The sequence below is a fragment of the Acartia tonsa genome, chromosome 4 (genome assembly GCF_053477335.1).
Source record: "Acartia tonsa isolate MP-2025a chromosome 4, ASM5347733v1, whole genome shotgun sequence".
NCBI lineage: Eukaryota > Metazoa > Arthropoda > Copepoda > Calanoida > Acartiidae > Acartia > Acartia tonsa.
The window spans coordinates 28492856-28506894 of record NC_137263.1 but is presented as its reverse complement, the minus strand read 5'-3'; the positions used below and the strand labels follow the sequence as shown (position 1 = coordinate 28506894).

Genomic DNA, 14039 nt, shown 5'->3' with positions numbered 1-14039 from the left:
AAAGTATTAGATTTAAATTTAGAAAATTAATTAGTATTAACTTTCATATGATATCTATCTAACATATATAACATCTTGTGACTCGATTGTGTGACCTATGGACTAACGGAAACGGATGGCGGTTCTTTGTCACCTCCCATTTTTATAAATTTTTAATAAAAGTTTAATGGTTTAGAACCCAACCTTACATGATATTCATAAGCATTTGTTAAATTTATAACTCACAAGATAATGATATTATGACTCGAACATAAGAACTAGGTATCATTTTTATATAAATCAATAATTAGGATCATGATCACATTACTGATAATAATTCTATATTACTATCCTGAGAATTTGATTATAGATGAAAGTGAAACAAAGAACACTGGCTAATATAAAATTAAGATCTCGTTCCTTTACAGTACATGAAGCAAATAAGGTTTTACATTTAAACACTTTCAATGTCAGTAAAGAATATGGAAGTTTTATTACAAAAATATTATCTTATATACCAAAAAAAAAACTTTCTGACCACATCGCGCTATTCTATTATTTTAGTTTGGTGTAAAGTAATGTTAAGGACCTTCTACCAGAAATGTTGCACATTTTTTAGTGAATAAACTAGGTTTCTGTAAAAAAAGTTAAATAAAGCTTACCCACACTTTTAAGATAAAAAATAAAAATAATAAGAGAATTAAATGTTTTGTTGAATACAATGTATACTAAAAGATCATAGCAAAATGTCAACGAATGCTATAAAAGACAGAACTAACAGTTAAATAGGGGGGGGGGGGGGGGGGCGTAATGACATCTAAACTTAAGCAGTGCGCAAAATGGTCTAAATATTGAGCTAGATTCTTGAAACTTGGTACATAAGCCTAGTCCTATAGGTACTACATCTAAATGAAAAAAATCAAAATTTTTAGATTTTTAGATTAGGTAAAAAAATGCAGAAAGGCCTTTTTTGGTCTATTTTGGACTATTTTGATGTAGAAACTTGCTTTTTTTGCTTTTTCTTAAGTTTCTTTTCTTGAATACACTATGTCTATTCATAAGAACACTATTTAAGATGATTCAGCGAGATGGGGACCCAAAATTAAAAAAACCTATATCCTTATACTAAAGTAACAGGATGTTTGTCTGTCTGTGTGTCTGTACCGAAGGATCTCGCTAACCGCTGAACCGATCGGGTTCTCCTTAACAGGGTAGATTCTCATATGTCCTGGGAAGGTTTTTAACTACTTTGGGGGAGGGTACTACCACCCTCCCAAAAGAAATGACAAAAAATTGAAAATTTTCTTAAAATCTGGGAGACTTCAACGTTACATATGGTAGGTATCGTAACATAAATAAGGAGACTTCAACGTAACATATGGTAGGTATCGTAACATAAATAATTAACATAGACTTTAACAAACAAAAACATTTAAAGTGCCACTAGAGGCCTCTAGGGGCGTAGCCGCTAGTTTTGATATATAACACAAACTTAATGAAAAAATGCACTTAACACCTGTGAGCACCCAACCTAGCCCGCTGGGGTCGTTCCCCGACTAACTGAATCATAGAATAGACACAGTGTATTCAAGAAAAAAAAAATAAGGTAAGTTTGTACATCAAAAAAGTCCAAAAAAGGCCTAAAAATCTCATTTCCGTAGGTTATTTTTTACCTAAACTAATCTAAAAATAAAAAAAAATCTGGATTTTTTTGCCATTTAGATGTAGTACTAAAGGACTAGACTTATGTACCTATCCAAAAATCTTAAAACTTGGGAAAATTCATCATATAGGAATGATTTTTACCCTTTTATAACCCTCCTCTCCGTCCAAAGATAAAGCCTATACTCGCTGTTTACGCAAATGTGTCAAACCCCCCCCCCCCCCCCCCTCTTACTTTCCAATACAGTTGAACTAAAATGTTTTCGCTATACCTAATAATATCTCCTTACAAATAAAAGTTAAAATTGTCGATATTTGTGATTATAACCATTTTGTATCTTACTTAACAGATTAACTGAAAATAACAAAAGACTTACTTTGTTTGGATGTGGACTATTTTTGTCAGTGACAGTCACTGCTAAGGAACTTCCAACATAGAATTCTAATAAAAAAACAAAGTTTGTTTTCATAAAAACGATTCACTTTTAAAATGAGCAACTTAAACTTAACTTTGTCCGAGTCCGATAGACATTCAATTACCGCATAGAAAGACTGGTAATTATTTTCTAATCCCTTCCGTCAAAAGAAAGGAAGGGAGTAGATTTACAATAACTCGTCACATAATGTACAAGCAATTTTATTTTGTATCCTTCTCCTTTAGTTTTAAATAATTGAGGGAAATTTTTTTGGATGAGTCAATCTTACAAAAAAAAATGGCCACATCTATCACCGTTATTTCCGCCGCTTAAGAACAAAAATGACAAAAAAATTTGGTTAAATAGGCTAAATATTACCTAGGTAAAATAACAAAGAACAAAATAGGAAGATGCCATAATCCGCATTTTTTGCCAAATTTTACCTGGAATTTCCACATTATCTCTTCTATTAAGCATATCCCTTCTAGCCAACTTTTCAGATAAAGAGTTTCTCCATTCAGGTTTAGGGTCTGATTAGCAAATGAAAGTTAAATCTAACCTTTTTACAGTGTTAGATTTCCTCCCACGTTTAGCTCAATCATCTTGATATTTCTAAGATGTATCTATGTGCCTAATTTAACCTTCTCCCCCAAAATTTCACAACACGAATAATTTGTATTAACTAAAGTGAGAGAGAAGACAGAGAAATAAATATAAATAGATTCAACTTCAAATTTCCTGGCAGAAATTCTGGAAAAATATATCTGTAGTCTCGTCTTGAAATTTCATGTTCATTTATATCATTATTAGTTACAGTGTCTTCACCCTCTTCCTAAATGTAAAAATAACACTATACTAAATAAAATAAAAAGATAATGCTTATCCAAATAAAATTTTAATTGGGCTAGAGTAAAACAATTGTGTCTGGATCTATTAACAAAAAATTATACCCTAACAACCATGCATTTTCTAAAAATTTCTGGGTACAAAAATTAATCTAAAACTTGACCTTATAACATTTGTATTTAGGTTTAATATTATAGGTCGAGAACAAGGCTTTTCGCTAATTTTGATCTTATAAAGTAAAAGTGCTTTGGAGAATACATAATTAAATTGTTAATCATGGGCAGGATACTTATGTCTGCATAAACTTTATTAGGGTGAAGACTAAATTCAAAGGTGGTCCTTTAATTGTTAGGTTTAGACGATGAATTTAGTGTCTTTAAACTACCCAACTAATAATAAAAGATGTTTTGTTATTACCTGAGCATTCTTGGTTTGACTAGCATAATATCTCATTCCTGTTAAAGTGACAACATTATGACGAACACAATTTCGTACTCCACGAGCTACAAGAGGCCCGACCACAGTCGAAACCAACATTTTAATTCTGAAAAAATAACAACAAGGTATATTTCAATTCTATCTCTTTCCATAATTCAAATAGATCTATATGTAACGTGCTTTTCTATAATTAGGATATGTTCGTTCGTCACTTCGCTTGTAAAGTAATTTAGCGTACTTGATATTTTGCTATATTCAGGCTTTTCTTTTCTAGAATGATGTTAAAGTTATCTTTTTAATTTAACCCACTTTCAGTTAATAACTTAATTAATATTTCCTGTTCTAAATTGGCTAGGGGAATTTATATCAGATAAAAATTACAGTTTTCAAAAAATTAAGCCTAAAGCCTTATTTTTCAAAGAAGTTTATATTTCATTTTGTTATATTAAAAACACAGTAAATATTGTTAACTTACGCTTCTTACGAACAAAATAATTCTTGTTTTCATTTTAATTTCCATTTATAAATGTTTCAAACAAAAGTATAAAATGTGTTTTTGAGGATCACATAAAATGACATTAATGACAATTCAAATGTATTTTAATATTACTTTCAGACAACTTCAAGAGGGACAAATTAATCTTTTTGAACAGTTCTCATGAGCAAAAAACATACTGCATTTACTACTAGTATCAAGATTTTATTTATTTACTGAACAAATATAAAATACCGAGAAATGCGGAGGGTTTTCTTTTTTTGTGTGTATTTTTTCTCTTGTCAAGTCACTGTATAACTTGAATTTTTATAAGAGTTAACAATATCAAACTATAATCATACTACACATACATGAAACTTAATAAAAAAAAAATCTGTAAAAGTTGATATTTTCTTCAAAATTGTAAGACTATCTAGCTGGTTGTATTTTTATAATAATAAAAGTTTAAATAATATACTATTAGGTATTACATATGCATATCAAAAACAATTAAATTAAGTTTCATCGTTAATACGATTGCATCTACTAAGTATAAATACTTATCTAAGTAAAACATATGTTATAGTGCATATAAGATATGGCACTAGTATAGCTCTAGCTATTCCCCCTCAAAAATTACGTCAAACAGATATTATCAATCTAGGTCAAATCTAATTGAATGTAAGAAGATGTGGAGGAAAATGTCCGGCTTCTCCGACTTGACGGATGGATATTCCTCCACTAGGACGGATAGTTACCATAGAAATGCTTCCATTCAAAACAGACATCCTACATTCAAAATTGTAATTATATTATTAGGCGGTTCTAAGGCATGTCTAAGAATTAAGCACCAAACGAAACGTAATTACCAAATTTTAATAGGATTTTTATACCATGATTCTCGTTCAAGCGTATTCAAATTCATAAATCATATTATAGATACGGTAGTTATACTACAATTATTACGGACGGACGTACGGATCGACCGCAAATATTTTAATTAACGCATCTTTGCTAAAAATATGTTTTTGTATGCCTTCAGCATGAAACCTGTGTGTGTGTGTTACTCTCCTTGAAGGAGAAATGCATAGACAAACATGATTACATTACATTGGTGAGGTCTTAAGTTATTAAAAAAGATTATTAGTACAGCACCTGAGCCATGCAGAAGGATCAACTTGAAGAGCTCTACAAATAAAATATCTGATAACATTTCCATGACACACAAGAATATCTACACTCTCATCTTTCTAAAGTATATTAAAAAGAATTATATGAAGTTTGCATAAATGTTGCTTTGATATGGTACAATTAAACTTTGCAGTTACATCACTTTAATTGAGTTAAGCTACTAACTAAAACGCCATCTCCCTTCAAATTCTTTTTTAAAATTTCTATTTGAATTAGAAATAAATCAGCTGTAGCTGTGATTATACCGGTATTTCTGCTCAGTTTCAAATATTTCATGAAATATAAAAGCAATGCAAATTAAACAAAAATTTAATTGTCGATTCGTTTACAGATATAAAAACCTTATAGAAAGAGTGGAGATCATTTCCAGATACCTATTTAATTTTAACCAAAAAAAATATTTAAAATTCTATTAATCCGAAAATTGAATGTAAAAGGGGCGTTGTCTGATGGAGTGTGACTTACAAAAGACATCCTACTACTTTGATAGAAAGACAAGGTATTATCCTCTTAAAAATGTTTTTTTCAATTTTGAAAATTTTTATACCTCTCCCTTCCCTTCCCCCGACAGAACTATAAACTCTGGCCGCGGCGCTCGGCACCCTTGACTGAGTAGCCGCAGCGCTCGGCTCCTAGCCGCGGGCGCTCAGCCCCCTTCTCTAAAACCTAACCTATAAAAATTTTTTCAAAATTGAAAAAAAAGGATAACACCAAAGACAAATAAGGGGGGAGGGGGGGTTAATGCAACAATCTCGTAATCAGTGAGCAAATGTCACTTAGAATTCGAATTTTGATCTGAAATTTTGCAAGAGTAATCCTTGGTAGGTCTATTTTCCCTAAATTGAACAAAAAGTTTGAAAAGTAGCGGCTAACGGCTCAGCTGTTTAGCTATTTTAAAACTATTTTCAAGGCAAATCATCACGAAACCTATCTCCACATAATACTCTTTGCTGCTCTAAAACGTTTTCATTCGGTTCTAGCCGCTAGTTGCTGGTACTAGAAAATATTTTTTTTTTGTATTATTTCACATGATTTAAAACAAAAATATGTTTCAAAAAGTTGATTCCTACATAAATTGTGGCAGATTTGCCCTAAAAATAGCCAAAAAACGGCAAAACGGCTAAACGGCTGAGCCGTTAACCGATACTTTTTCAACTTTTTGTTCGATTTAGGGAAAATAGACCTACCAAGGATCACTCATGCAAAATTTCAGATCGAAATTCGAATTATAAGTGCCATTTGCTCACTGATTACGAGATAGTTGCATTAACCTCCCCCCCCCCCTTACTGGAAATTATTTTCTGATACTTTTAGAAGAAAAATCAATACACTCGTCAATTTGTTAACCTGAGAAGGGTCAGCTCGGTGAAAATATTTCCTGAAAGCAGCTTCAATCCTGGCTCCTTCCACAAAGAAATCCTCTGGCCCAACATCCCAATCACCTGAATAGATTTATCATGTTTAATCATTCTTACTTTCAATGAACATTTGTCTATATCTTATTTTGTTAGCATATGAATATGAAAGACAAAAGTGAGCATTTTAATTTGTAATTAATTTAAATTGCTTTCCACAAAATTATTTCAGAATCAGACGTTCTTATTTAAAATTTTAAAATTATTACCTTTTTTCGTTGGTGGTTCAGGGGGACAAGGAGCTCCTTCTCTGAGTAGATCACATGACTCAATTTCAAGCTCTGGGAGATGGGAGTGAATAATATCCCCCGTCTCCGTTGCTCTGGTCATGGTTGATTTTGTTATTTTAACTTTGGGCTTCACAATGTTTCCGTTCTCATCCTGTTTTTATAAATATATATATTGGATGATATTTTTATCAGAGGAAACTCATTTCAGTTTGTTAAATTAATTTAAGATTAAACAAGGATGACAACATCCATAAAAGCGAAGCTCTGAAATGGAAGGACAAACGAACAATAGCACTTGTAGCTTGTCAGAACTGAATTAGCAGAATATTAATGCATCAGTACAAACAATATTTTACGAAAATTTGTTGCAAAACAGCATAAATAGATGATACTGTTTAATGACATACTTACATTTTTGGGACTTGTTTATAGAGATGCTTCGCTTATAACATTGTACCTTGTTGTAATAGGAATCAGTTTTCAAAAAATCAGAAGAATCGGATAATTTTAACATACAAAAATTTGTTGTCAAAAAATTTAAAAATCGACATGTTTAAATGGACGTACGGACATTCTAGTATTGTTTATAGAGTTGCTACGCTTTCTTAATTGTACCTAACTACTATAGGAATCATCATGCAAAGTTTGGAATCGATAGGACAATTCTAACCTGTTTAAATTAACGAAAAGAGCTAACTCTCTGTGACGGACGGACCGACCCTAATTATAGAAAAGCTTCGCTTTTAATGATTTACATTATCAAAGAAATACATTTAAAATATATATCATGTCTAAAAAATGTATGAAACTTTAAGACTTCAAACTATACTTGGTATTCTAAAACTTTCAAATTGAACTTTTAGAAAATTTTGCTTTTAAATATTTGTTAACAATATCTTTTTATATATCCCGTATTTATGCCATTTTTTAAATCGAAGCTTTTCTATAATTAGGGTCGGTCCGTCCGTCACTTACAGTTAGCTCATTTTGTTAATTCAAACAGGTTAGAAATGTCCTATCGATTTCAAACATTGCATGTTGACTCCAATAATAATTAGGTATAATTTTTTACCAGAAAGTCCACACGTCCATTTAAAACATGCTGATTTTTTTTTTTTTACAACAAAGTTTTGTATGTTATAATTATCATATTTATCTTATTTTTGGAATATTGTTTCCCATAACAAGGTACAATATTATAAGCGAAGCATCTCTATAATTAAGTCCTAAAAATTTAAGTATGTCCTTAAACAGTATCCTGCATTTAAGAAGTTTTGCAACACATTTACTTACCATTTTGTTTATGCATTAATATTCTGCTTGTTCAGTTTTGACACTCGTCAAGTTTTGATATTTGTTTGTCCTTCCGTTTCAGACCTTAGCTTTTATAGATGTTGTCATGCTTGTTTATGTGAGGTTTAACGAGGTTTATACAAATAAAGATATACTGACACACACACTCGAACATACAACGAAACAAACACAAATATGCAAAGATACACCTGCACACGAACATACAGCGACAAACACACACAATTTCGCAGAATTCTCGTTATTTAGAAACCAAGCATATTCCTAAGAAGAAGCTAGATATCACTGCTGAATTTGCTTGAAATCACTTGCTCTCGTTCACGCATAGCCCATAGTGACGCGTTCAGTCGGACAAAACCTAGAAATACAGTAGCTGTGCTCCTTAAAATCATCTGTATTTCCTTTGTTTCTTCAAGATGTTTATGTAGTATAGCTCTAAGTCTTTGCCCAGTTAGATTTGCTTGTTCACGCCCAATCGCTGTTAAGAAACGTTCCGAATCACTTTTGCCATTTTCATATTGACCATGTCTTACAAGAATAAGAACTCTAGTGGCCTAAATAAAGATGTCACCATTATGACGCAAGTCAAAGATATGTGTATAAGCTTATTATCATAACATTCCTAAAATAATAATTTAATATACAAAAAGATTCAAAAATAAAAATCCTATAGTAGATAATAAGTAGTTTTTTTTATGTGAAGCGAAAGATCTCGAAAATGGCTTATTTAGGGGAAGTTTTATTTAGGTCTTGAAATGGTCTTGCGCTATTGTTCGTCTTCCGCTTAATCAATAGCAACTAGAAACTAGGGACGTTGCCACTACTCTAAAATATGAAGAAGTAAAACTTTTTGCTTGAAGGAATGGATATCTGAAATTACTGAGTGGTGGGTTAAGTTTTACCTTTCACTTTCTCCCTTGGGGATGTTTTAATAATCAGGCCCCTAAAGCTTAGTGGCCACCGCTATTATGGTCTAAATTATTACGACTTTTAAGTTTGTCCTTTAAAATCTTACAAACTATTGAACCGCTCGAGTACTATATTTTATAGAAGCTAAGTGAGGTTGGTATTTTATTTTTTCTTTCTAAACAAGGAAAACCCTAGATCAATGCTAGAAGCGCAGCCGCAAGTATATTCTACAGTGATGGCAATCCGTCGAATTTTTGGGCCGGATTCGGATTCCGGATTCTTAAAGAATCCGTCAAAAAAAGTGACGGATTCCTTTGGATTCCGGATTCTTATTTTTGGCGGATTCCGGATTCGGATTCCGGATTCTAGCAATATTTTAAAAGGATTTTTTTTAAATTTAAAAATTAAGTGCTACATAAGTCCTTAAAATCAATGTTCTTGGTGTTCTCTATAATTCATTTCCGAGAATCGAACCAGATTTTAAAAGATATTATGTATGATGATGAAAATCTATGCTTCAAAGAGGAGGAGTTGAAAGAAAAAACTCAAGACGCTAATTTTAGCCTACCAAATACGAATCCGAAATCCGGTATTAAAAAACAGATTCCGGATCCGGATTCCAAAATTGGCCAAAAATTGGGCGGATTCCGGATACGGATTGCCAACCCTAATATTATATATGATAAATGTAAAAAGCTTTTAAAAATCACCAACCTTAGGTTTACTTTCTTCAATCTTCTTATTATATTCTGCCTTTTCTTCATCGGATGCTTCTTTTTTAAGAGGTTTCACTAGCGACTCAGCACTACGGAAATCCCAATTAGAATTCCACTAAAATAACATAATTTCTATGCAAAATAAATGAAAAAACTAAAGGTTGTAAGGTTAAAACTACAAATAGTTGCTGCGCCAATATTTGTGATTATCATTTGTCTATTAATACGTTTCATAAACTTGAAGATCTGTCTAATTAAGATAGGCCTATATTGTCTTAACATTAATATATTTATGTTGCCAAAAGGAATCACATTTTTAATTTTAAAAAGAAATAACTTTTTTTAACATGGCATAGGATAAAGCAGGGCGAAGTCGGCATACCTTCATCAAATGAACTTTATCTCCATGTTATCGACTGACAGAAAAAAAATAATGTAAAACCAAGGTCGGAAAAAGATTAGGTTATGCAAAAACTGGTAAGAGCTAGAGCTTGGACGCCTTCAGGGGACTTTTTGGGGCGGGGTGAATACGGCTTATGCTTTTTTATACAAACTTTTTCAAATTTTATACAAAAAAAAGTGAAATTTCTCGTACTTTGAAAAATTTGACCTAGGATAATGTCCTTTTAGGACCTGTTAGGCTTTTCCGAGATCTTTCTAATGGTCTTGGTCTCATTTGAAAATAATAATCTATTACCCTTTTTTTTCAAAAATCAGAAAAAATTACCAGATTCGCCCCTTACCCTATGGAATAATTGTTATAATATATTTGATAGACCAAATATTTAAGGTTTTTACTCTTAAAGTTTTCTCTTGAAACAATTCAAAACAAAAATATGGGTACAAGCAATACCTAGTAAAAAAAATATTAGCAGTTGTAAAAAAATATTAAAAAGGGGGGGGGCGAAAGTGACACTTTTTGAAACCAAAACTAAGAGTCAACAAAGGAACTCAACTAAAAAAGGGGTTACAGGTCTGAGATTTTGCATGGCAGTTGCTTTATAGGGGTACAATATGGAACTGTGAAGAAACGGCGGCGCAACCGCCGAAAACCGCCGTTTCCCGCCGTAATTTTTGTTGCCTTTTCTCGGCGGTTTTCGGCGGTTGCGCCGCCGTTTCTTCACAGTTCCATATTGTACCCCTATAAAGCAACTGCCATGCAAAATGTCAGACCTGTAACTCTTTTTTTAGTTGAGTTCCTTTGACTTTTAGTTTTGGTTTCAAAAAGTGTCACTTTCGCCCCCCCCCCCCCCCTTTAAAGATTAGGTAATATTGTTAGAATCAAATTGCTCCCAAATTATGGAGCTTTTTGATAATAGTCTTTTAGCAAATTATGTTTCAAGAGATGGTGCATTTTAAATTGTAATTAATTTAAAATGATTTTAATTGTATAGGTTGTGCTATCAGAAATGTTTAAAATTTCTGGAATAATCTGGTTTTTCGACCTTAGAGTCACAAATATAAAATTGAATTAATTGGTAATTGTTCAATCCCTTAAAACGTAAAAAGTTAGAACAGCCATCAAAACTGAAACAAAAAAATGTTTTACGAGAATTGCAATATTACCTTTTTATCACATTTCATGTAGTTCAACCTCATTAATTATACAGAACTTGGAAGTTTTAAATTCAAAACTTAGTATGAGAACTTTATATGATATTTTTGTTTAACGCACATACATTCATGTTTTTTATAATCTAAAAATTCAAGGCACCCATTACTTCAATTTTGTGTTTTTTTTGTGTTTGAACTTTCATAAAGTTTATTGAATAGGATAACTTTTCTCAATGTACCATTGAATAAGATCTGATACTTTTGCGTAAACAAGGAGTGTAGGCTTTGTCTTGGGAGTGAGAGGATAGGTTATTTGGCAAAAAAAGTTTTCTTTTGGGATGAAGTTTCTCTATAGGTATTTAAAAATAATTTGCATTTGGCCTCCAGGTCCAGGTGCTTCAGGCCTCCAGGTCTTACTGGAAAGTTAGAGGTCATCTAAAAAGACAAAATATGCATCTTTTGAAATGTTATTTACTTTTTTGAAAGAAAAGGATGCATATTGTGTTTAATAAGTTAAACTCTAACTCTTCAAACATTTGTTTTTATTTTTGCCTATCCAGACACCACCTGGAGGCCAGCAGCACCTGAACCTGGAGGCCAAATAAAATCTTTTTTACATATAGGGAAACTACATCCCACAAGGAAACTTTTTTTGCCAAATAACCTATCCTATTCAGAACTCCCCCCCCCCCCGCCCCCGTCCCTTGACACTATCAATTCATTTAGATGTAATACTATTAATAATGTCGGCGTTAATTTATTTAACAAAACTACCAAATTATTGTGGTAACTTCAAATTTATTAATTACATCAACCTACTTTAACCTTCAACTTAGTTTAACTAACTCACAAACAGTAAACTTTATTTTATAATAGATTGACTCAATAATTGTAATAGCCACATCTTTCTTCAAATTTAAAGCTTAAAGTTATTAATATAGGTAAATATTTCATTAATAAGTACCAAACCCACATTTATTACTTTGTTAAAGCCTTATCCCTGATACTCGTGTAAAACAAAGCCAGCAATGTTGGTAAAGTATTTTAATTAATGGATTCCAGGCTGAGTAATAGAAGGTGGGTATTAGTACATACAAACACATTCAAGCATTAGATTAAACCACATAATAATTCTACCTTATATTGAACTTGTTATTTGTATATCTATAATACAAAGTAGAACGATGTCTGTCTGTCTGTCTGTCCGTCTGTCCGTCTGTCTGTCCGTCTGAAGCTTAAGATCTCAGTAACCACTGAACCGATTGGGCTCTACTCTTCAGGGAATATACCTACTGGTCCTGTGATGGTTTTAAGCTATTTTCTTGGGGGGTGGGACACCCCCAACCCCCCCAAAAAATGAAAAATAACCCCCCCCAAAAAAAAAAAAATTTTTTACTTTTTCTTTTTCAATCTAAAATACTAAAAATTAGGTTGATCAAACCTCTTGGGGCAAAGCCCCTAGAGGCTAGGGGCGAAGCCGCTAGTGTTCAATAATATAGCACATTAAGAATAATGCTAAGCCCTTTAGAATTTAATTCGCAAAAGTGTAACAATAATATAAGTAATCAATATAGTTTATTTCTTCAGATTATAAGGTGAATGGTTTGATCTACCAATCTACAAAGCTTACAACCTAACGTCTAGAAATTAATAAGACCCAATTTGAAAACCTAACATTATTTAATTAAAATGGTGACTTGTCCATATTCAATACTATGCACTACACACCTAACTTTGATTTAGAATTTGAAAGGGATAAAGCGAGTATGTATGTTAGTTGAATGAATTTAAGATAAAACTTTGATTGACGCTTGTATTCCAGTAATATATGAAAATAAATATAGGTTGTGATGTTATATCATAATAGTTGATAAGTATAATGTCATTAAGTGTAAAAGATATGTTTCGGTTAAATATGACTACTATATAAATTAGAGGAAATAAAAATATAATAAAAAAAAGACTGCTGTTCTATATCCTCAACCTTTAGTAAATGAAGACCTTCTGATGCCATTATTATTTAGAGGGAAAAGGAAAATGATTATTCCCCCTCACTCCAAAAAATATCTACTAAAATCATGCCCGAAAAATGCTTTCATAAAAATTTGACAACATAACAGTCGAATGTTAAAGTATTTTTATTTGAATTTAAGTTATACCTTGATAAACGAGAATTTGAAAAAAAATATATTGTCAGATATAAGGGGCAAAATTTAAAAAAAAATAACATGGTCTCAAATGATTCCAAATTGCCTAATTCGGCGAGAAATGCAATTAAAAATGCAGTGGAAAATGGCGGTGAACGGCGGTCCCGCCGCCGTTTTTTATTTGAATATTTTTTTGCTGACCCGCCAAAAAAATTTGGTTATCTTCAAAAGCACAGGAGAAGTACTGAATTTAAGATTTACCTTTATAAACGAGAATTTGAAAAAATAACATGATCTCAAATGATTCCAAATTCGGCGAGAAATGTAATAAAAACAATTTTGTTAACGAGTCACCACATTCCCCTCCCCTTACACAATACAATTACACACATCCAACTACTTTAGTAAAAGGATATTGGACTAACCTTTGTTCCATGTCCCATGTTCAGGTCATTTATAATTCCACTTTCCTTAATTGAGTCAAATATTAAAAAAAAACAATCAAAGTGATAAAAGAATAAAATACCTAGTTTAAAAAAGATATTGAAATATAAAAGTTAAAAGTAAAATATTAATTAAATCTATACCTTTGCTTGTAAACAGAATCCCCTGGGCTTGAACCATGAGTTGATAGATGAATATGAAATATTTCTATCTCTCTCAAGATTATTGAATAATGTAAGTCCACAAGAAGCACTTGCGCCCAGAGCAGATATTCGAGCAAAAGAATATAATTTATTTTTCATTTTA

The 14039-nt window shown here is 31.9% G+C and overlaps 2 protein-coding genes across 3 annotated transcripts in view; both read right to left on the bottom strand.

The window, feature by feature from the left end:
* Positions 1–3468, bottom strand: part of mRpL19 (mitochondrial ribosomal protein L19) — a 24809-nt gene extending 21341 nt beyond the window's left edge. The window contains exons 1-4 of the mRNA XM_080159426.1: positions 3321–3468; positions 2799–2889; positions 2501–2590; positions 2019–2083 (exon numbers count right to left, since the gene is read on the bottom strand). Of these exons, the coding sequence (XP_080015552.1) occupies positions 2019–2083; positions 2501–2590; positions 2799–2889; positions 3321–3440 (366 nt within the window). The 5' untranslated portion in view covers positions 3441–3468. The remainder of the gene's footprint in view (positions 1–2018; positions 2084–2500; positions 2591–2798; positions 2890–3320) is intronic.
* Positions 3446–14035, bottom strand: LOC145318084 (serine/threonine-protein phosphatase PGAM5, mitochondrial-like). Of its 2 annotated transcripts, XM_080159427.1 has the most exons (8): positions 13877–14035; positions 13715–13759; positions 9587–9703; positions 8367–8517; positions 6632–6805; positions 6355–6449; positions 4972–5066; positions 3446–4605 (listed from the first exon to the last, which is right to left on the bottom strand). In XM_080159427.1, exons 1-8 carry the CDS (start codon positions 14033–14035, stop codon positions 4488–4490), a joined length of 954 nt encoding a protein of 317 aa, XP_080015553.1. In that variant the 3' UTR covers positions 3446–4487. The 2 variants fall into 2 exon arrangements, with proteins under 2 accessions (XP_080015553.1, XP_080015554.1); XM_080159428.1 differs by lacking the exon at positions 8367–8517 and having other exon boundaries at positions 6632–6803.
* Between the last annotated feature and the right edge of the window lie 4 nt (positions 14036–14039).

Bases quoted from the DNA above. Each gene is read 5' to 3' on its own strand.
- LOC145318084 (XM_080159427.1), bottom strand. From the start codon at position 14,035: ATGAAAAATAAATTATATTCTTTTGCTCGAATATCTGCTCTGGGCGCA. The intron at 8,518-9,586 runs GTTGGTGATTTT...ATCTTTATTTAG, and splicing joins TTGAAGAAAGTAAACCTAAG to GCCACTAGAGTTCTTATTCT. The intron at 4,606-4,971 runs GTGCTGTACTAA...TTTTGAATGTAG, and splicing joins GATCCTTCTGCATGGCTCAG to GATGTCTGTTTTGAATGGAA.